At 41.6% G+C, this 23,376-nt stretch overlaps 1 protein-coding gene across 1 annotated transcript; it reads right to left on the minus strand.

The window, feature by feature from the left end:
* Window positions 1-9,926: 9,926 nt before the first annotated feature.
* LOC113020164 (protein FAM57B-like) lies at window positions 9,927-21,789 on the minus strand. Its single transcript, XM_026163903.1, has 6 exons — window positions 21,377-21,789; window positions 20,788-20,871; window positions 18,732-18,957; window positions 17,752-17,847; window positions 14,928-15,037; window positions 9,927-11,525 (listed from the first exon to the last, which is right to left on the minus strand). Exons 1-6 carry the CDS (start codon window positions 21,493-21,495, stop codon window positions 11,288-11,290), a joined length of 873 nt encoding a protein of 290 aa, XP_026019688.1. The 5' UTR covers window positions 21,496-21,789; the 3' UTR covers window positions 9,927-11,287.
* Between the last annotated feature and the right edge of the window lie 1,587 nt (window positions 21,790-23,376).

Genomic DNA, 23,376 nt, shown 5'->3' on the forward strand with positions numbered 1-23,376 from the left:
AAATAAAAAACTGCTCTACTAGTAAGAGGAAGATTTGCCATTTACTGTTACTGTAGAAGTGATATTACTATAAGAGTAATATCTATAACTATAATTTCCCCATATTTCTGAAAGACCTGAATCAATTACCCTGTAATTACTGACATATTGCCTCTGAGATTATCCCACAATATGCTTTTGATTTTCTGAATAGTTCCAAATTTAACATGAGAAAAACTGTACCTTTGACTCACCATACAGCCACTAGATTTTCATCAAACAGCTGATTAAAAAAAAAAGTATAAATAAACGTAAAAAGAAAAAATAAATCAACGTCTTGATGCATGCTCAATCATTCAGGTAAGGAAATCCCAAAAGGTTGATTCTGTTTATCTGCACGCAGCGTCACTGAAAACATTACATTACATCTTTTTCCTGCTGTTTTTAATCAAGTCTTATGAACACTAAGCGATAACTAGTCAATAATTTAAAGGAAAGCAGCAAATCTTCACATCTAAGACCTGAGAATAATTTGTTTCAGGCATCTTTTACAGTTTTTTCTGATTGCTTAAGCACATTTTTTGTAACTATTGGCTAATTTTGCAAAACTCTTCACACAAATAAGAAAACCTGTCACCCAATAATCAAAACATTGTAGTTCTCTTGCAAAAGCAAACACAGCTAGATTAACTCTACACACCTTCGTAAAAATGGTGTTTCCGTATCAAACAGTACACACAAGCCATCATCTACTAAGCACACAATGCGCCAACTGCACACTGATGGTATGAATACAAAACACATCTGGCTTTTGCTTTCTCTGTGCACAAGGTAGGCTATGTCAGTTTGAGCTCATACTTCAGTCATGGATCCATAAGCATAGAGGGATCCAAACTTCAAGTACTGCTGTTTATTCACACACATCAAAACAAACACAAGTGTTTATTTCCAAGTATAGGATTATTTGCAATCGCCATAATGACTATATGGGTTACTTGGTCTGCAGTGAACATGCTTCCTCTGCCCCCAGCATCTGGTCATCTAGCAATTCTGTAAAGTAACAATTTCAGTATTTTTACATCAATGGTATTGGTGTGTTTCTCATTGGCATATGGCAGTGCTACAAATCTTAGTGCGAAGTGACTGTACTCACCGATTCTCATTTCAAGATGTCCTTATGATGCTTGCTACAGTGTAGCGGCTCGAGTTAGGCTGGACCCGTTGGCCAGCTACCCTCAGGGTCATTCCACGGTTGATGACATGGTCCACTATTGTAGCTCTGATGTCATCAGTGATTCTATTTCTTACTCTTCCTACCCTTCCTCTCCCCCCTCCTCGTCTTCCTCTTGCTCCTCCTTGTCCTTGTCGTCCTCTTCATCCTACTTCTTCACCTCCACCTCCTCTTCCTCGGCCTCCTCTACTTCTCACTCTTTCTGCTCCCTCCATTGTACTCCGCACACACAGCTTACCTGTATTATAGTGCTTAGGCTGATTGCAAAGTGAACTAATTATCTAAGAAAGTCTTCACATGTGAAAGTGTGCCAGACAGTTGGCAGATTAGTGTTAATGATAGCCATACATGTGTATACTTTTGCTAGGAGTGTGTTGGAAATTTGGTAATTGAGTGTTGTGCAGTGAATTGTGCCTACAGTTTTGCAAAGTGTGTGTTACAAAATTGCAAACTGAGTGCAAAGCAGTTTTTGTGCTTTTAGTTTTGCAAACTCAGTGAGTGGTTTTGCTATAAGTCTGAATAGTTTTAGAGATTGTGCTACAGGAATCACAGTTAGGGTTTAAGCATTCAGAAAAAACTGTATATTTCACTCTCACTTTATTGTTTTGGCATGTTTATGCCAGATAATGTATATATTGACAAATCAAAACATGTGATTTTTTTCCAGTGCAAAGAACAAGTAAAAAAACATGAACATCAAATTTAAATCAGTATTTTTTTTTATTATTATTATTCTTTTTTACATTGAAGACATTTGTGGCTTTAACAGCTTATATCATAAATAATAATCAAACTGGGGATCATCAGACCTCCAAAAACAAAACAAAACTACTAAAAAGTCTGTCTGTGTCCGTTTAGTGTCGTTGTGTGTCTGACTGCAGCCATGAAGCTCTTTGGAGTCGTGTGGTGTCGCTCTGTGGGCCTTTCACATTATTTTGTGCTAGTTCAGTGTTTTTATGATTTTCAGTTTCTTGTGCCCATCACTTCTCTTCATGGTAAATTTTCATCATGTTTTACTTATTTTGTGTCTTTTACATTTGTTTTTATCTATTTTCTGGTCTGTTTTCTCTTTTTTAGCCCTCTAGTATCTGTTGTGTCGTTTTACACTCCTTCATCTTTCTCTTATTTCTTTGTCTTTTTATGATGGTGTTTGGGTGGCAGGGTGTTATTACAGCATCACAGTGAGAAGGTTCTGGATTTGAATAGCTTCATGTTGGGCCTCCTTTTAGCCGGTTAGTTCTCCTGTACAGAACTTTGTGGTCGCTGTGCAGGTGCTGCAGGTTTTCTTTGGGCCATATTTGGTGTTGTCTGACAGTCACTGGAAGGACAATATAAGACCTAAGGCAGCAGACTCATCGAGCTCAGATGCAGCACTGCAGCGAATATGCTGCAGGCTGGATTGCAAACATCACAACACACCTGACTCTGTGAGGTGGACCGGCGGGGGAGCTGAGCATGAAGAGTCCTCCTGAGTCAGCGCTGTTTTGATCTTTACTTTGTGTCATCTTGGAAAAATAAAATACTAATAAAAAGTCTCTCTGTGTCCGTTTGTGTCTGTTTCTGATTATTTTATCAAATGTCATACAAAGAGTTGGTCAAGGTTCTGCGCACAATATCCATTTATGGTGTTAGAGGGAAAACTCACCAAGCCGTCATCTTCTGACTGGATTTATGTGACTGACGGGATTCACAAGTAAAATCTTGTGATTTTTAAAAGCAGGAGTAAAATCTGTGCTTGTGGAATAATCCTGAAATCAGGATTTATGAGAACAAGAAAATATTGTTAGAATTACAAAAAGGTGGAGCTCTCTGGAGACTCAGGGAGCTTCTCCACCCCTCAGAACAAAATTCAGAGATATTTAAACTGGATTAAGTGACACGGAAACACTTCAGCTCCTGCTACTCAGAGATGTTGTTTAATTATAATATCTGTAGTTACCTTCCAGAGTAATCTGAGTAATGTTTATATTTCCTCACATTTATAGTGACGATCAAAGAGAAACTTGTTGTTAAAGGTACAAATATTCAGACGGGCTCTGCAGCTTTAAAGCAGCTCAATGTGTTTCTAGAACAATCCTCATGCTCACTGTTCTCACTCTGCTGGAAGCAAGTCTCTGATTTATTCTTAATTTAAGCTGAACAACCAACCTGAGAAAGTCAGGATTTAAGAACAAACTGACGTTACTGGATTTTAAAAAAAGGTTCACCTGGAAAAACCTCCAGAACCACAGAGAAGAAAATACTTATTTAAAAAAACCAAATTTTATTCAGAGCGTTCTGTCTGAACACCTGCCATCTTCCAAAAACTCTCTGCAAATTATTTAGATTTGATTATTCTTCTGCAGTAAGTTTAAACCAGGAGTCAACAAATCTGTCCCCGAATATGAAATGAGGATGACGTCTAGAGGGCGGGGTTATACAGGACGACCTGAGCCAATAACGACTGATTCAAACTACAAAGTCAAAGGTGGAATTGAAAAAAATAAAAAAAAACTTACCTGCTGGGAAAAGGTCTAGTAGTTATGAGCATGTCAGTGTCCACAGATCAAAGTCTTTAAAATTCGTTCAAATCCTCATATTTAATCATGTTTACAGTAAATATAAAGCTTCAGGACTGTGTGACAACCGCAGTACAACAACTGGCCAGCAGGTGTCAGCAAAGCCTCGGGTCTGCTTACAAATGTTAATAATAAACCTGAGCGAGAACATTACTGATGCTCAGACCCTCATTATCATGTCTGTAGGCACCTTCCAGAATAATCTGAAGAGTTTCATCTAAAGAGAGAAGTTTAATGAAGAGCTGTGTGGACTTATTTGGTTTAAAGATGTTGCTGCAGTAAACGTAAGAGCAGGGATGGGGACAGTTTCTTAGGCATGCTCCAGACTCGTCCTCCATGAACTGCCATAAATTACAGCATGAATAACAAGCAGGATATAGACCTGCAAAGCCCAGAGGGATGTGAGCACACTTACAGACGTCAGTGTTTTGTAGGTTTGCTGTTGAAGTGATGGTTCTCGGGCCTGTGGGTTTAGTCTTCCTGCATAAAATCACTTTTCCTGAAAGCTTTTTTGGCTCCTCGCTGCAGGTATGTCAGCTGTGTGACTGTGGTGAGTGTGCTCAGCCTGAAAGCTCTCATGCAGCAGGTGAAACATCTCTGACTGGGTCAAACTGGTGAAGCTGAGGTGTAAATATTTCCCCGAGTGCGGCTTTCCCAACTCTGTAAAGGCGGTGAGCGTGACGAGGCTGACGTCTCTGATGTTTGAGTTCATTTCCTGTCCTAATCTCTGAAACGTGTTCCAGCTGCTGTGTCTGTGTAGGCTGTTTTATTTACAAATGCTTTTCCACATCTCTGCACTGACCCGCTGACGGCCTTTCCACCTCCAGAGTCCAAACTGGGGTTAAACTGGTCCTGATGAAGGACACCAGGTCACCCTGCTCTTTTTTAAGGTTGTGACTTTAAAGACTTAAAAGACCAATGAGAGGGTTTTTTTCCTGCAGTCTGAGGTTCGAAGGTAACTTGGATTTTAAAAGGACAACAAACATGGTCACGTGACTGAACTGGGAGAACAGGATTTGTGTACAAAGAGCTGAATTGATGTAAGTTCTATGAATGCTGTGGTTTCTTTCTGGGGGGAAAAATTAAACTACAACAAACAACAATTTTGCATTTTTTGTATTCATTTAACAGGATGGATGACGTGTGAGGGGGCGGGGCTGAAACGTTTAATGAGAAACTGCTGAAGGGCTGAAAAATACTCCATTACAATTATTTGTTTCTCTGTGTTTAAAGATCTTTGAGACTGAATGATTAAATCTGATTTACATTCGTTTTAAAATGTTCAGCAGTCTGAGGGCAGAAACTGACCTTTACTCTCATTATGAAGATGCTTTTATTCCTTCATGTGAAAAAGTCTTAACAGTGTTTGTATTCATTTATTTGGGACAAGTAATAATGAGAGCATCGGTTCAAAGAGCAGGGAGGATACAGGACTCAGTCACAGCTGAGCTGGAGACCTCATCCCTGATTGGACCTTCAAGAAACAAACTGTTAGATGACCCCAAGTGAGACGATGAACCTGTGGTTAAATAATAAATATTCAATTACTGATGAGTCGTGATTTTAAAGTCCTGTCAGAAAAACGGATCCTCTTTGAAACGTTGAGTTATTAAAGGGGAAAATACAGCTGCTGGTTATAAGAAGAGAAATCCTCATTTTCTGTGTTTAGGTTAAAATAATTACGCTGGTAAATGAAACCTGTTATTAATCTTATTACTTTAAAATAATCTGCAGATTAAATCTAGCAAATGCCCTCTGCTAACCTGAAGTAAGACCTTGACCACCGGGGGGCAGCGGTTTCCTGATCAGGGGATCTGAACGAGTCTGCTGACACTGCTCCATCGTGTGGTTAATGTTGGTATTACATGACTGTAACCTGGCCCAAGTTGAGGTTCAGTCCACCTTAAATACAGATGTTTGGGGCATGAGGTCAGCCTCAGTTTATTTACAAGGTTTTAAACAGGAGTTTACAAAAGGATCAGTCAGTTCTCACAAGTTTAAACTGTTCAATAAAAAAATGTACAAGTACAACAAATATGAAGTACTGGGTGAAATGCAGAGCTGCAGAGAAACAGGACTGTCAGTGAAAATGTGACGTTTGTAACTTTAAATGTGAGCTGTGCTGCTGACCAGACTCTCAGCTGCTGAGGCCAAAGGTGCAGTTGTGTTTATCCACAGAACGATTTCTTCTGATTTCTGAGAACATTCGACTTTAAATCCGTCATGTTTATCTGACAGCACTGATTCAAAGAGGATCAACTGAAAATCAATAAATTGTCACAGTGATCAGTCATCTCGTTTCAGCCAAATCTTAATTTACATCATTTTATCCTATAATTTGTTTCCTTTCTTTCCAGCGATCATTTAAAACTGAGGTCAGGGTTGAAAAGCTCAGCTTCATATGTTGCTGAGTGACATGGTTTAAAGAGCAAAGCTGCCAGTCTGTCAGCTGGAAACGTCTTTTTGATCAAATAACCCGAGTAAAGGTGTTAGAGTTATTTCTGCTGAAAGCAGGAGCAGGGCTTCTGATGCTGAGGGTGTCGCCACTTTGAGGAAGACCTTTGGATGTTTGCCATGAGGAGCTGAGACGTGTCCTGCTGGTGTTTCTACTGAAACCAGAAAAACAAGCATCACAGATCGACAGGTGTTCAAATTCAGGATGTTCAGACTTGAACCCTCTTTTTTAAACTGTGTCTGTGCTTCGTGTTCAGACTGATTTCACAGTTTCATCATTAATAACCAACGATGATTAATGATGAAACTGTGAAATCAGAGCAGCGATCATGTTATTAATGTGGGAGGCTCAAGAAACTGTGCGTGTAACTCGAACTCCTGTTTGTATGTTTACCTGAAGCTTCAGAGGTCAGCGTGAGTGGGCCGTGTCTGTCAGTGTGTGTCCCACTTTATTGTGCGTTGACGCTGTGATTGTTGTCGTCATCAACAACCTCCCGCGTGCTGATGTCTGATGGTTTCTGCGGTCGTTCACGCGCTGAGATCTACTGACCAGGGGGCTGGCTGTTACAGTTTTTTCTGAATGCTTAAACCCTAACTGTGATTCCTGTAGCACAATCTCTAAAACTATTCAGACTTATAGCAAAACCACTCACTGAGTTTGCAAAACTAAAAGCACAAAAACTGCTTTGCACTCAGTTTGCAATTTTGTAACACACACTTTGCAAAACTGTAGGCACAATTCACTGCACAACACTCAATTACCAAATTTCCAACACACTCCTAGCAAAAGTATACACATGTATGGCTATCATTAACACTAATCTGCCAACTGTCTGGCACACTTTCACATGTGAAGACTTTCTTAGATAATTAGTTCACTTTGCAATCAGCCTAAGCACTATAATACAGGTAAGCTGTGTGTGCGGAGTACAATGGAGGGAGCAGAAAGAGTGAGAAGTAGAGGAGGCCGAGGAAGAGGACGTGGAGGTGAAGAAGTAGGATGAAGAGGACGACAAGGACAAGGAGGAGCAAGAGGAAGACGAGGAGGGGGGAGAGGAAGATGAGGAGGGGGGAGAGGAACATAAGGAGGGGGGAGAGGAAGATGAGGAGGGGGGAGAGGAAGGGTAGGAAGAGTAAGAAATAGAATTGCTGATGACATCAGAGCTACAATAGTGGACCATGTAATCAACCGTGGAATGACCCTGAGGGTAGCTGGCCAACGGGTCCAGCCTAACTTGAGCCGCTACACTGTAGCAAGCACCATAAGGACATCTTGAAATGAGAATCGGTTAGTACAGTCACTTCGCACAAAGATCTGTAGCACTGCCATATGCCAATGAGAAACACACCAATACCATTGATGTAAAAATACTGAAATTGTTACTTTACAGAATTGCTAGATGACCAGATGCTGGGGCAGAGGAAGCATGTTCACTGCAGACCAAGTAACCCATATAGTCATTATGGCGATTGCAAATAATCCTATACTTGGAAATAAACACTTGTGTTTGTTTTGATGTGTTTGAATAAACACCAGTACTTGAAGTTTGGATCCCTCTATGCTTATGGATCTATGACAGCAGTATGAGCTCACACTGACATAGCCTACCTTGTGCACAGAGAAAGCAAAAGCCAGATGTGTTTTGTATTCATACCATCAGTGTGCAGTTGGCGCATTGTGTGCTTAGTAGATGATGGCTTGTGTGTACTGTTTGATACGGAAACACTATTTTTACGAAGGTGTGGAGAGTTAATCTAGCTGTGTTTGCTTTTGCAAGAGAACTACAATGTTTTGATTATTGGGTGACAGGTTTTCTTATTTGTGTGAAGAGTTTTGCAAAATTAGCCAATAGTTACAAAAAATGTGCTTAAGCAATCAGAAAAAACTGTAAATTTGCGCGGACAGGAAATGCAGAGGGGCTGATGATGTCACGTGAAGCTGCTGAACGCTGCCACCTGCTGTCTGTAAATGTCATTGCACCCACCTGCCCCACTGTGATGTGTCTTTGTCCTGTGAGCTCATGTCTCCTCCGACCGTGGAGCGACTGATGCTCCCGTGAGTCTGGTCATGTGACATGTTGTATTTCGTCACTTCCTGCTCCTTCGGTCGAACCTGCATCCTCACATCAGTCTGACTAAAGCTGAAGTTTCCACATCACGCATGAACCGAGGCCCCAGATTAGCGAAGCCGTTAGTCCCGATAATCTCAGAGCAGTGGTGGAGTGTAACTGAGTACATTTACTCGAGTTTAATAGACTTTATTGAAGTACTATGTTATGCTCTGATTCTACTCAACGGTATTTCTGCATTTAAATATGTGACTTGTACTCCACACCACTTTACTTCTTATGAAGCTGAATGATTCTCCGAGTGGTGCACGACTCATCCAGACCATTAGAGTGAAATCCACTGATTAATCAGTAAATATGATCCAATAATAATCCACTCTGCCTAATGAGTCATTTTACTTTAACGGTATTTGAAGCTCAAGCTGCGAGCTGAAATGTTTACATTTGTAACACAAAGGAGGCTGCGTTACAGTGATTCCTGTGTGTGAGCGCTCACCAAGGCTGCATCCAGTGAAGCTTATGTCAAGCAAAGCCTTCACACGCAGGTTTGAGTCCACGTCAAGTAAACGGGGCGTCATGAACAGGACTGCTGCTCTTAAGTTAAAAAGAAAACGAAGTACAGTTAGTTTGTCTAAGAACGTGTTTCTACTTCATCTGCCAAGATTTGAGAGAAGCAGCAGAAAGCGACTGCTCCAAGCTAAAGTAACAACACCAAGAACCAACGAAACAAATACAAAAGCAGCAAAAGATGACGAGAGAATCAAAAAGATCACGAGGAGAAAAATCGGCCACAAAGGAAACTTCAGAGGATGTGAAACAATTAAAGTGACAAACCAAACAACTACAACGAAGCTCCAAATGAACGAGTGAAAAACAGGCTGAAGGCCTGAAAAAAATAAAAGACACAAACGACAAGAAATAGATACAAACTTACATCAGAGACGAGATGAAGCTGCAAAAATGATCATGAAAAGATGAAAAATAACAGCAAACAGCTGCAAAGAAAGACAAAACAACTGAAGACGCACAAACACATCCTAGTGAAATGCAAACAACTAAGACTCAAGAAGACAAGAGACAAACTGAGAAGACGTGAATTGTCCAAAGGACGACAAAGACGTCCAGGCCTGCTAGAAAAGACCAGAATAACCACAGAGACGCAAACTGCTGATGATGACATAACTACGAGACTTTTATCAGGATGTATTAAACAAAACTGACTCAGAAATAAAGACGAGTAATTCCAATTTCATTTTATATATTATTATTATTATTATTATTATTATTATTATTATTTGTTTATTTCTAAGTTTGGTGATTAAAACAAACCTGAGATGTGCTTTGCTTTATGATTAGCATTAAATTTAAAATTCAAACAGAAAACTATAATTCCCAAACTTCCTGAAGTCTGAAGCACAAAACTGACACCTGTACAGGTAACTTCAACCTGCGACCTTTACAAAGGTTTATTTACAGAAATGAACTTTGTTAAAGAAATGAGTCTGATTTAGTAAATCCTGATGGACATTCAGATGTTCTTAATGAGATTTGTCTATAAACAATAAATAAATAAATGAATTTTAAAAAGCAGTCGTCATCCCCAGCAAGCTGGGGGGGGGGGGGGGGGGGGGAGTGGCCAAAAAACAAGCAAGTTAACTGTTGTCTCTGAGAAATACCTGGAAACTAAATAACAATGAAACATGGGTAAATGTCATTCTTGGTGCTTCATAAAGAGATGATCAGTGCAGAAAATTCATGTCAAATATTCAGTTTTAAGTCAAATGTATTAATTCAGGAAGATCTTTGATCAACATGTATTTTGTAGAAAGACATGAGAACAAACTATATGCTGCAAAAAAATCAGACACAAGATTCAAACGAGTCGACGTGAAACTGAGTCACGTGAGTGGATCAGAAAACAAACAAACATGCAGGCCTGTGGTTGTTGTTGTTTATTAAAAGGCCTCGGCACTGTCAAACACACACTGGTCAAAATGCTAATGAAGTCGTGAATCCTCAAGATGGTATTGTCAGCATAAACAGTGCAGATGATGTTGTACGCAGGAGCAGGAAGTCCTTTCTTCAGCTAAAAGTGACACAGAGGTGAGGGCGACTGTAAACACTTGATTAGCTTTGATGTTGGATATCGACGCAGGCTCTGTGGTGCTCGTGGGGGGAAAGGAAGAGCTATCATCAGCTTCAAAACTGACTTTGCAGAATGAAGCTGGACAATATTTACTGTTGGAAACAGTGGAAAAACTAAGGCACCTATTATAGAACCACTACAAACTTCAATGAACTTGACTTAACGAATATACGGAGGGCCAGTGTAGCTCACAGTGTGACCACAGGCTGAATGTCTACTCCTCTGCACCTACAAATATGCTATTTAATAGTCCCCCAAAATAATGATCAATAACCTGTTTGATAAATATGTAATACTTTGATTCCTTAATATATTCTTAATCAGTGGTTAGAAAATCTGGTGAAGCAGATTGGATCCTGACATGATCAATGTTCATGTGCAGAGTGAATAACAGTGGGCCTGATGTTGATCCCTGTGGGACTCCTTAAAATGAAGCTAATCCTAGAGGATGATTTCTGTTCCCTTTAAACCGATTATCATCATCTTCACACAAAACATTTCTACCTTTTTATATATAGTTTGATCTTTTGTCCTTACAGGTCGGGTACAGGTTTGCTCCTCGTATGATCTCGTAAACGTCAGTGTGATCGGTAAATCCTGATTCTTCTTGTGTGGTTTTACTACAAACAGCCGTCGTCTCCCGTCTGATTAAACTTGTTGACACTTCTAATGTTCATTTCCTCCTTTTTCCATTTAATAATGGATCTGCGTCTGTAAGCTTTTCTGTCACTACGTTCACTCCTTGGAACTTTTACCATAAACGAGAAGAAACACTCATCTGTTTGTAACAGTCACCGCCCCCCTGGTAATCTGATTGGCTCTGAAGGCAGACGTCACTGATCGGATTACATTACTCTCCTCTTCCTCCACCAGCTGTCTGATTGGTTGTGCAGCTGTTAGCTGGGCCCACATTGCCGTCGGCTTTAAGAATCGCAGGTGGTGAATTTGAGCGTTCGGTGAACAGGCGCAGAGCTCCTCTGCAGATCAGCGTGAACCAGTAAAGCTGAAGAGGCCAGAGCAGGGCCGTCCCCAGGTTACACTGCCATGGGGCCACCAGGGGCACCCGGTACATCGGCATCGATGCATACCTGAAACACAAGGCAGGGGGCGCTGTGATCAAAGTTACACTGACATTTTAATACTTTTTTTATCAAACATTCCCTCGTGTCGAAGACGAATACTTAAAATTGTAAAACATCGAGAACTATTTTGAATGTTTCTGGTTGTGTCAGGTCATCCAGACTTTACATTAAGTTAGACTCTTTTTCTCCAATTGATCTTTCTGAGTTAACTTCAATAATTACTTCCTCCAAACCATCAACGTGTCTTTTAGACCCCATTCCTACAAAACTGCTCAAAGAAGTCCTGCCATTAATTAATTCTTCGATCTTAAATATGATCAACCTATCTCTAATAATCGGCTATGTACCACAGGCCTTCAAGCTGGCTGTAGTTAAACCTTTACTCAAAAAGCCATCTCTAGACCCAGCAGTCTTAGCTAATTATAGGCCAATCTCCAACCTTCCTTTCATATCAAAAATCCTTGAAAGAGTAGTTGTCAAACAGCTAACAGATCATCTGCAGAGGAATGGTTTATTTGAAGAGTTTCAGTCAGGTTTCAGAGCTCATCACAGCACAGAAACAGCTTTAGTGAAGGTTACAAATGATCTTCTTATGGCCTCTGACAGTGGACTCATCTCTGTGCTTGTCCTGCTAGACCTCAGTGCAGCGTTCGATACTGTTGATCATAATATCCTATTAGAGCGATTAGAACATGCTGTAGGTATTACAAGTACTGCGCTGCAGTGGTTTGTATCATATCTATCTAATAGACTCCAGTTTGTGCATGTAAATGGAGAGTCCTCTTCACACACTGAGGTTAATTATGGAGTTCCACAGGGTTCAGTGCTAGGACCAATTCTGTTTACATTATACATGCTTCCCTTAGGCAGCATCATTAGAAGACATAGCATACATTTACACTGCTATGCAGATGACACCCAGCTCTATCTGTCCATGAAGCCAGATAACACACACCAATTAGTTAAACTGCAGGAATGTCTTAAAGACATAAAGACCTGGATGGCCGCTAACTTTCTGCTTCTTAATTCAGATAAAACTGAGGTTATTGTACTCGGCCCTGAAAATCTTAGAAATATGGTATCTAAGCAGATTCTTACTCTGGATGGCATTACCTTGGCCTCCAGTAACACTGTGAGGAACCTTGGAGTCATTTTTGACCAGGACATGTCCTTCAACGCACATATTAAACAAATATGTAAGACTGCGTTCTTCCATTTGTGCAACATCTCTAAAGTTAGAAATATCCTGTCTCAGAGTGACGCGGAAAAACTAGTTCATGCATTTATTACTTCCAGGCTGGACGACTGTAATTCATTATTATCAGGATGTCCAAAAAACTCACTGAAAAGCCTTCAGCTAATCCAAAATGCTGCAGCAAGAGTCCTGACAGGGACTAGAAAGAGAGAGCATATTTCTCCTGTTTTGGCTTCCCTTCATTGGCTTCCTGTTAAATCCAGAATTGAATTCAAAATCCTGCTCCTCACATACAAGGTCTTAAATAATCAGGCCCCATCTTATCTTAATGACCTTGTAGTACCATATCACCCTATTAGAGCACTTCGCTCTCGCTCTGCAGGCCTACTTGTTGTTCCTAGAGTATTTAAAAGTAGAATGGGAGGCAGAGCCTTCAGTTTTCAGGCCCCTCTTCTGTGGAACCAGCTTCCAGTTTGGATTCGGGAGACAGACACTATCTCTACTTTTAAGATTAGGCTTAAAACTTTCCTTTTTTCTAAAGCATATAGTTAGAGCTGGACCAGGTGACCCTGAATCCTCCCTTTGTTATGCTGCAATAGATGTAGGCTGCCGGGGGATTCCCATGATGCATTGAGTTTTTCCTTTCCAGTCACCTTTCTCACTCACTATGTATTAATAGACCTCTCTGCATTGAATCATATCTGTTATTAACCTCTGTCTCTCTTCCACAGCATGTCTTTATCCTGTCTTCCTTCTCTCACCCCAACCAATCACAGCAGATGGCCCCGCCCCTCCCTGAGCCTGGTTCTGCCGGAGGTTTCTTCCTGTTAAAAGGGAGTTTTTCCTTCCCACTGTCGCCAAAGTGCTTGCTCATAGGGGGTCATATGATTGTTGGGTTTTTCTCTGTATCTATGAAGCGCCTTGAGGCGACTTTTGTTGTGATTTGGCGCTATATAAATAAAATTGAATTGAATTGAATTGAATCATGGAGTTTTATAGCAGCGGCCTTATTTCTCTGAGGCCCCTCTGCTGGCTTCCAAAAGTTAGTCTGAACTATGAATCATGCAAAGCTGCGATGAGATGTGGCTCAGACATTCATGAACAACTCGAAGTCAGTTCAAACGCAAAAGATTTTAATACAAGAATAATTACACGACAGCGATTAGTCAACGAAGTAGAGTTCAGTTTCTCTGCAGTGTGACAACGAGTCATCTTAAAACATGTTTACGTTTTCTACATTAAGTCAAACGAGTCAAAGACAAGCAGAAAAAAGTTTTACATAAAAATATAATCTGTAAATTTCAAAGTTATTTGGAAGATTTGATCATTTATAAGATTTATAACTGGATAGAAAACAGATATTATTGGTTTTTGAGGTGAGCCAAACTGAAATATAAGTTAGACATTTAAAGAAAAATAAAATAAGTACTCTGATATTTTTAACCTTCAGAGAAAAAAGCAGCTAAAAAGTGTAAATCTTAACTTCTCACGACAGAAGAATCTTCAGTTTGTCTGATTCACAGTCACACAGCGTTCTGGATGTTTCTGAGGAGTCAGAAGATTCTCGCTCACAAAGATGAAAGATCAGAATCTTCTTTCACCGTCACGCTGCGGATGTTGTGGCTACAAGTTTTTACGTACTTGCACTGAACTACGTGTCCTTTGGGCCCGACGTCGAACACTGTAACGGTACTTGCACTGTAACGTGTTCGGCTCACGCGCCCTCAGCTCAGAGTAAACGGGCTCATTTTTTATTTGATTATGTTGAATTTTACAAATATCTTAAAATGAAGTCGAACTCATTTCATTTGATTTGCTACATAGTTTGGTTTTATAACACAAAGTAAAAGAAAGTTACGCTCAGCTCAGCCTCTGAAAGGAAGCAAATGTGGGTCGTGTTGCTGTTTGACAGTTTTTATGTGAAACCTGTTTTTCACTGAACACTGAGACACACACAAACCACGTCCACCTTTAAATGAACTGATAACTAAATGAGATATAAATCCTTATAGATCTGTAATGCTGGGTCATCTTTTCCACAATAAATCAATAAATGGCCAAGAAATATTTTTGTTTGTTTGTTTGTGTTGTTTTAGAAGACAAAGAGGAAAATCATTAAACAAATATTGATTCATTTTGGGGGCTTTTGTGTTTGCAGACAATCACTGTTGTTTTTGATCATTATTACAAAAGCTGAGGTGGGCGTGGCTTACCTGCCGTAGGCGTAGTACAGGTAAGGAAAGAGTAAGACCCGACAACCGAAGAAGGTGAGCAGCATGACGACGCCGTTCACTTTGTGCAGCAGCGTGTGCTGCTTCTTATACTGAAGACATCATCATCATCATCATCGTCATCATCGTCATCATCATGAAGAGAAACGAGACAGAAAACAAATAATTCACTTTAACAAATAATGACAGGAGACGTCAAACGTTGGTTCTGATTAGAGCTGGAAATGTCAGAGTTAATTATGTAACTGCTGATCTAATACTTAACATTCTGTATGTGCTTGAAATGATTTTAGAAGTCAGAGCTTTCATTAAACCAGTGTACTTTATTAAATGTGAGCTTTTTAAAGTCTATTTGCACAGGTGATAGAACACAAACGATTAGAAATCTGTAAAATAGAAATAAAGACAAGAGCGCTGTGTGAGTAACTAAAGTGTGTTTTCTGTATTTTCACGGTGAAAAAACTGACCAGTGTGTCTCGCTGGGACGTGATGTGTTGTCCAGCACGTTATTAGAATATGTTGGTTTGCCAACAGCAGCTGGAAACGACAGTATTTACATTTTATATTGAAAAATGAAAACGGTTCCGGTTTAAAGCTGCAGTTATTTAACCACCTGAACTCTTTCATGGCATGCTTTTGTAATTTCTCTGTGATATTTGGGCTGATTGGGACCTGATGATGTAAAAACAAAGAATTACCAGATTTTATTTTTTTTTACCTGATTTTTGTTTCTGAGAAAACTGGGATCCATGTATGAGGAGGTTTGTTTTAAATTTCGATAGAGCGGTGGCAGTATGCTGTCCTCACAGGTGGACATCGGGCCCTTGTAGAGACAAATTCTGTATTTTGGTCTAAATAACCCAAAATGTGACGTCCACATATGTGGTCCTAGGAGGTTAAAGTGTAGACGACAGAATAAAAATGCTTTAGTTTAAAAAAGAAAAGAAAAAAAGAGACTATTTTATCCCAAATCAATTTTAAATTATCTGCTCCACAAGCATGGAGAGAGTCCCAATGAGCATGTGCAGAGAAAGCACAGTGCTCAGCTTTTCCTGATGTTAGAAATTATGGAGATTATAGATTATAGTCCCCCTCAGGTTTCCCCAGAATCAGTCTAAACATCAGCAGACTCATGCTGCTGAGGGAGACGGTGGATGGAGGCATATGCACTTAAAAAAGCAGCGGATCAATTTAGTGTTTAGATTATTACACATTTGGTGCCAGGACAGAGATTATATAATCCAGAATAAACTCAAATGTGTTTCTGAAGTGGGTCAGGGAGACGATACACTACACATGCTCATGATTTTAATAGCCGTGCTGCAGAACAGAGAGAAATATAAAACATCCTCATCCTTGAACTTCTATACTTAGAAAACAAATAGTTTGCTCAGCGCTCCAAATGTGAAGGAAGCAAACGGGGTTCATGGTCAGACTGTCAGGGTGAGGACGAGGCGCCATCACAGCAACGCCCCCAGTTATAACCCGACACACTGACTGAGTGTGTAACTAAAACGTAGATTAATGAATCAATGAGTTAATTATTTAATGAATAAAAAACCAGCCTGGTTCTGCCGCAGGTTTCTTCCTGTTGAAAGAGAGTGTTTCCAAGCGCTTGCTCATAGGGGGTCATATGATTGTTGGGTCTTTACCCTAAAGCCCCCTGAGACGGCTGCTGTTGTGACTTGGTGCTATATAAATAAAATGAAATTGAAATGAATAGTCCAGTGTAGACTGGCGACCTGTCCAGGGTGTACCCTGCCTCTACAAACAGCTGGGATAGGCTCAGCCCCCCCGCGGCGAACGACAAGCGGACGAGAATGGGTGGATGGATAGTCCAGTGTGGCGGTAGAGAGACGAAAGAAAGAAGGAGAATGGAAGGACACCGAAAAGTGCTGAGAACAAATGATATACAAGTGACTAAACTAAAGAAATGCTCAAGCAGCCAGTGCAGCACGATGATGGCTGCTGGTCACTCAAACACGAGCCACCATTCGCCAATCTTTCACTCCTTCACATCTTCTAAAGGCAAAAAGGAGCCGGTTCATTTTCCACATCTGTGATTCTTTCCTGCCCATTTCCTTTGGGAAAGTTCTCCATGATGAACTCTGAATGTCCTTCTGGTTTCCAAGTCCTCTCTAAGGGCTCACACTTGTTTTCGCTTACGTTTGTATCAGAGGTGACCCGTCCCTCAGCCTCGTCCCTGTAGGAGCTGACTTTCCCTTCAGTGTCCGGCACCGTGGCTTCAGTGTCTTTTGCGTGGACACCCTGATCTCTGACTCACCCTCCTGGGTCCTCATGTGCTCCGCTAATAAAAGCATCCGTGCTCGTGCTAGCGTCAGCTGCTTGTGGTTTTAGTGTCTCTTTAGAACGAGGAGTTTTCTGATTTTCTCGACTGAGCATCAAGGTTTCACATCCAAGCAGCAGCCTGCTTGTCTTAATGTTAACGTATAAAGTTGGTTTCTATTGGAACGTTTGACGTCATGTGTTTTCTTAAATCAATCAATAAATCTGTTTGATCTTTTTTTTTGGTAGTCCAGATCAATACTGAACACTGAATGAGTTTAGGTATCTGACACACACACACACTTTCACTGACTAGCCGTGTACTCTAACCGTCAGAGATGAAAGCCTAACCATAACTAACTGTAACCCTGACACTAAAACCACATTTAAGCATCAAAAATGTCTTCAAACTCGTGGGAGCTGGTTTTGGTCCCCATAAGTATAGTAGACAACTCATAAAGATGTCTAAACATGCACACACACACACACACAAGTAAAAGGTTGGAGGGAGGCGGATTACCTGGATCAGGACTTTCCCCAGAGAGACGGACGGGGTGCTGAGCTCAGCCAGAAACAAGACGCCCTGGAAGTAATCACCTTTACCCTGCCTCCACAGCTGACACACACACAGGAAGGAGAAACTGTAATTTAATGTACACATGTTTTACTATAATAACAGACTGTACAAAGACGATGGATGTAGCCACCATGATGTCACCCTCACACTGGAAACCCCGCAGTGTTAGCATTTTGGAGGTGATCACATTTGGACCACAGGGTCTCAAGAGCGCTAAGTTAGCAGCTAATTCTAGCTAGCTTGGTTATCATAAACTGTATGGGAGCATCACACAGATATTTGCCAATAACAGTCAAGTTACATCCGAATAAAATCTTAGAATTCCACCTAAACTGGAGCTCAGCCTCAGACGGTCTGTTAGTACAGCAGCCTCACAGCAGACGTATTCTCAGTCAGATCATTAAAAATGCTCCCAAAGGCCCCAACAGCTTAAACATGGTCTAGAGGTCCAGTTCAGGGACTTCAGTTAGCTGCAGATACAGCCAAAGAGGCCACGCCCCTAAACTTTAAGCCTTAATACGTTTTAAACAGTTTTTATAAAGGAGCAAATGATCTGTTGAGACTAAAGTTTTTCGTAGCACTCATTGCCACTCGCTGGGACCTCCAGTGGATGTCAGAGGAACTGCAGCTTTTGGCACTTCAGAGTTTGTTTGAACCTCAACAAGCTGAGTCCTACTTCCTGGGGGTTTTAGCTCCAAAATGACTCCATGTTTTATTCAGTAAGACCTGAAACCAGCGACTGCCACCATCAGTTCATCAGGAAAGTGTTCACTAAGCTCAGACAGATGAGCTGAAGGTTAATTTTCTCATAGACTTCTATTCATGAGTCGCCCAGAGAACAAATGCAAAGGTGTCCATCTTTGTGTACAGTCTATGATCAGGGTGGATGTGTCACTGTCAATGTTTGCTGTTGTCATAGTTACCAGAGAGGCGGGGAAGCAGAAGGTCACCATGAAGATGTGGTGCAGCACCATGAGGAACTCCCTGCGCAGGTAACCAATCACAGTGGCTCCCATCAACCCAATGCTTTGGCCCGCCTCCTCGTGACCTTTGACCTGCAGCTTGTGCCGGTAACACAGAAACATGGCGTAGATGTCGTAGGCAAAGTAAGGCGTGGCAAATAAGATGTAGGCATCAGTCAGCCAATGTCTGAGCAGAGAGGAGATGGAGAGAGGCTGAAGCAGCGTCATTACTTTGATCTCAGATTTAAGACATCAGGTTCATTTAGGCCAGAAACATCCAAGACACCGCCCTGTGCTCCAGTTTAACGTTATCTGACCCATACATCCACCCGGGCCTCCTCCCTGCACTCACTTCATGGCTCCAACACTTTGTCACCCGACTTCCTTTACTGCAGTAAGCATGGGCATCCACTAGTGGGCGCTGTCACACTGAAATGCAAGTAGAAGAAGCTGCAGTTCAGACATAAAATGTCTGAGCCTCTTTGGGCACCTTTTCCTCCGTCTTCTAAGCAGGTGTCCACAAATGAATAATTAAAACAATCATTTAGATCTGATTAGACTCCCAGACTCTAAAACAAACTGCACCTGCGTGTTCAGCTGTCCTTCTCTTCTTATTTCCAACTCTAGATTTTCTGTCTTGGAGTCTTCTAAAGCAGCTTTGCACGAATCACACTTAAAAATAATCCTTCTTTGTCTCACACTGGAGCCTCTCAGGTCATCCTGAAACTAGTTTTTCCTCCCTGTGAGAGACCTGTCTTTTGATTGGCTGCCCCTCATACACAGCATGTGGGTGAGGCTTCTGTATTATCCCAACTTTGTGACATCACACTGATCCAACAGTTAGAAAAAAGAGCTTTTGTCATTACTGTGCATGCTGTAACGTGCGGTGGAGAGCGAATCAGCAACGGCTTCTGACTTTCCAGAAGTACTCATTTATTTAAAGTATCAAAAATAAAAGTACCACCTCTACCACACATTTCCTGAGAGCACACTAGCCCACGTACACACAGAAGAATCCATCGCAGAGAGACTGCGAAGAAGAACAAAATGGGGGCGCCGCCATGTGGCGACACACTGCATTACAACAGCAACTGTTACAATACACTGAGCTCATGGTCATGTTTAATATGAGCATCAGGAGCAACAGGAGATGTGATGGAAACAAGGAGAACAACATTTATTATGTGGCTCCATCCGTCCACTCCGACCTCCACCCTGCATGGACAACCAGCAGCACCTTTTCCAAAATCACCCTGATACTCCTGATACTCCTGATACGTGTGAGTGGATGAAAAGCTCAGCTGTGCAGGCAGGAGCCTGAAGGCTGAATTGTCAGAAGTGTATTGGAGGTTTTTAGGATACTTTTACTGTGGTAAAGCACTGAAACGCTTCCTTCTTTCCTATTTTTGAGGTAAAAATGTATTTTCTAAACTGAACTTGCTGCTGAGCTGTAGGTGTACGAACTCCCAGAGTTCCTTGCTGCTTGTGGAGCGTTGTGATTTGATAAGCAAATGCAGCTCAGACTCAGATTCAAACCTTTGCTCCACTTTGACTGGGAAATGAGAAACCAGCTGACCACCACGGCGCTCCGCTGTCGTCCCTCTGCTCCTTGACAGAGTTTCATTTCCCATCATGCTCAGCGTGCAGGATTAGTCTCAGACTGAAATAACCCTGCTGCTGCTGCACATTAGGCTCAGATTGTTAATGAGATTATCGGCAGCTTTGCTTCATACTGAATCCTCACACTGAGGCTGAGGGCTTTACCTTTTCTATGCAGCAGCAGAAAAAAAGCTTTAAATATATTTTTATTCCTGGATAAAATAATAATTTTCTTTGGGAGAATTCAGCTGAATGTTAAAATCAAAAATGTCTAAATTCAAAATAATCTGGGAGCAAATTTTGATGAGAAAAGAATACATAACAATGACACTGCTGATAAATGGACCACAAAGAGGGAAGGTTTAATTGTATGAAGGTAAAATGATGAAGAGACAATAAGAACCAGAGGAGTCCTCACCGGTCCTCGATGACGTCCCTGCAGGACGCGATGATGATGCATCCGGCTGAGGAGGCCATGATGGACTGGATGGATGACACCAGGCTGAGAACACAAGCAAGATAATAATCAAAGCAGCTGAAACAAGAGAAACAAACAGCTGAACTTTAACTGGACATGTGTCGTATGTTTGCGTGATGCATCTAAATCTTCAAAAAAAGAACTAAATAAAATAAAAGCTTCACATTTAGGTCTCATAAAGCATGCAAAGGCTCCAGCAAGGAGCTGTTTGAGGTGACAGCTTCCTTATTGTTGGAAAGTAAAACTAATACTCACATGGACACGTAAAGTCATTAAACCAGTTACAAACAGTGCAAAAGATACAACCACAGATACACAATAACTACAAAGAGACACAAAGTGATGAGGGACAGCAAACAAAAACAGTCTTGGTTCATCTGCAGCAGCTTCAGCTCACACACCGCCGGGTCAAACTGAGGTCAGGATAGGACTGGGACTCACTCACTTCTGGGGAGGTCATCCTCCGTAAGTCAAACTGCGTTTAAGAGAAAGACAAGTGTGATGTCCTCTGAAGTGTGTGTGTTCCTACCGTGTTGACACGACAGCGGCGTCCCCCTCGCTCCATCCCATCAGCTGTTTGAGAGCCTGTTTGGACAGGAGGAAGAGTCCTGGGAAGAAGACGGACCCGGCAGCCACGAGGCCCCACATGGCAACACACTTCTCAGAAGTGTGCACGTGTGTGTGTGTGTGGCTTTACTCTCCCGCTCCCGTGGATGTGGGAGGTTAGGAGAGCACGGGTTGGTAGGAGTGGTTTGGGGGAGGAGCCTCCTGCTGCCACCTGTCAGAGGTGTGGTGATGGGAGAGGATCTGCAGGCCGGGTCAGCAGAAAGCAGGTTCCCTCCAGCTTATTCATGTCATTTGATTATTTGCAAATCAGTGTGAAATACGAGCAACGCTTTATTCACAGGCGGGCCCTCATCTCGAGGAACGTCCTCGTAATCTGCTCAGAGTAACTAGGAGCACCAAGGGACATAAAAATACATTTCAAATTAAAAGTCAAGGCTGAGTTTGCCCCCACCACCGTGGGTGTGTGGGTTCCTCCCACAGTCACCTGCAGTTAGTGGGGTCAGGTTAACTGGTGCCTGTGAACGGTTGTTAGCTGGAGACCGGACCCCCGCCTCTCGCTCTGGATGGAAGTTTAAAGGAATTAAAGTATTACTAAGTTATTTTGCACATTTTGTAGTAAAAATTAATTTGGATTTGAATGTTTGCTTCTCTTATTTTGAGACTTTGAGTTCTCCATAGAAGTTAGATTTTCTGAATGTGATGCTTTCATCATCATTAATCAAAACTGAACTACAAGCTTGGACATCACTTTGTTTTATAGATAATAATGAAGAAATAGTTTTCTTTTCATTAGAAGTAAAACGATGTGACATTAGCCTGAAAAAAGTGAAATCACACTTGAATTACATGTTGTGTACTCACAGGGAGATAAAGTCAGTTATTATAAATGAAAGTGTGCACGTCTTCATTTTGTGATGTTCATGTGAGAAGTTCTTAAACACCAGATGCAGATCAATCAAACAGCAGCAGCTGAACGAGTGATTTGACTTCATTAAAAACCATCAGTGCTGCAGTATTAAAACACTGCTGACACACAAACTGAAGCCAAATCTGAACCAATCTGACGTCCGTCTGCTGCGACTGTAGAAGCTCCAGCAGGAAATACAAACACGTTCCTGTTATCACCGTTTAATGAATGATGAAGCATTTAGTCATTTTTAACACTCTGATGCAAACTCTTTAGTTTGACATGAATGACTCCGACACCGGTGCAGGGCAGGTAGATGTAAAGCAGAGAGGGCGGAGCTTTCAGGGCTGTGGTATCGGCCTAAAGGTTAAAGTTCAAAGTCTGTTTCCCTGAGTTATCCCATATTTGTCTGAAGGAGCAGATAAGAGACTGGCAATGTTTAACTTTTTCTTATTTTAGTCGATTTGTGATGATTATGGATATACGAGCCTCAGTTATTCAACCATAACTGGGGCACAACAGGCCGAGCACGTTTAAGGAGTTTATAGCTGGCGCCGAGTAAAGTTCATGAAACTAGAAACGAGAGGCGATTTATTTTACTGCCAGACTTCTGTGGCTTCAACAGATGAATTCTTATATTATTAATGATTAATGCGAGCAGGTGAAAGGAGGAGAGAGTCAGAATAAATGAGTGTGAATCAGAGGGAGGCGAGGAAGGTGGAGGAGTTTAAATACCAGCCACCAGAGAGGTGGAGACGAGTGAGAGCTGATCTGTGGAGGAGAGCAGCAGGAGGGAAGGGAGGGTTTAAAGACCTGCTGGGGTGGTTCAGAGACGGAGGAGGCCGAGCTGAAGATGTTGGACAGCAGGGACAGGACCAGAAATGAGTCCATCAGAGGGACAGCTCAGTCAGGGAGGCTGGGACAGTCTGAGCGTGTGCAGAGGAGGGAGGATGAAGAGACCTCAGGGGAGGTTTGTGGATGATCCTCTGTGGCGCCACCTAAAGGAAGCAGGTCGTGACTACTTTGTGAATTTATACACACACACACACACACAC

Source organism: Astatotilapia calliptera, chromosome 4, assembly GCF_900246225.1.
Source record: "Astatotilapia calliptera chromosome 4, fAstCal1.2, whole genome shotgun sequence".
Classification (NCBI taxonomy): Eukaryota; Metazoa; Chordata; class Actinopteri; order Cichliformes; family Cichlidae; genus Astatotilapia; species Astatotilapia calliptera.

What these genes read in the sequence shown, in the direction of transcription:
- LOC113020164 (XM_026163903.1), bottom strand. Translation starts at nt 21,495, where the DNA reads ATGTGGGGCCTCGTGGCTGCCGGGTCCGTCTTCTTCCCAGGACTCTTC. An exon ending in GCCGCTGTCGTGTCAACACG is followed by an intron (nt 20,872 to 21,376) that starts GTAGGAACACAC and finishes TTGTGTTCTCAG; the next exon opens with CCTGGTGTCATCCATCCAGT. An exon ending in CTGTACTACGCCTACGGCAG is followed by an intron (nt 11,526 to 14,927) that starts GTAAGCCACGCC and finishes CTTGTGTTTCAG; the next exon opens with GTATGCATCGATGCCGATGT.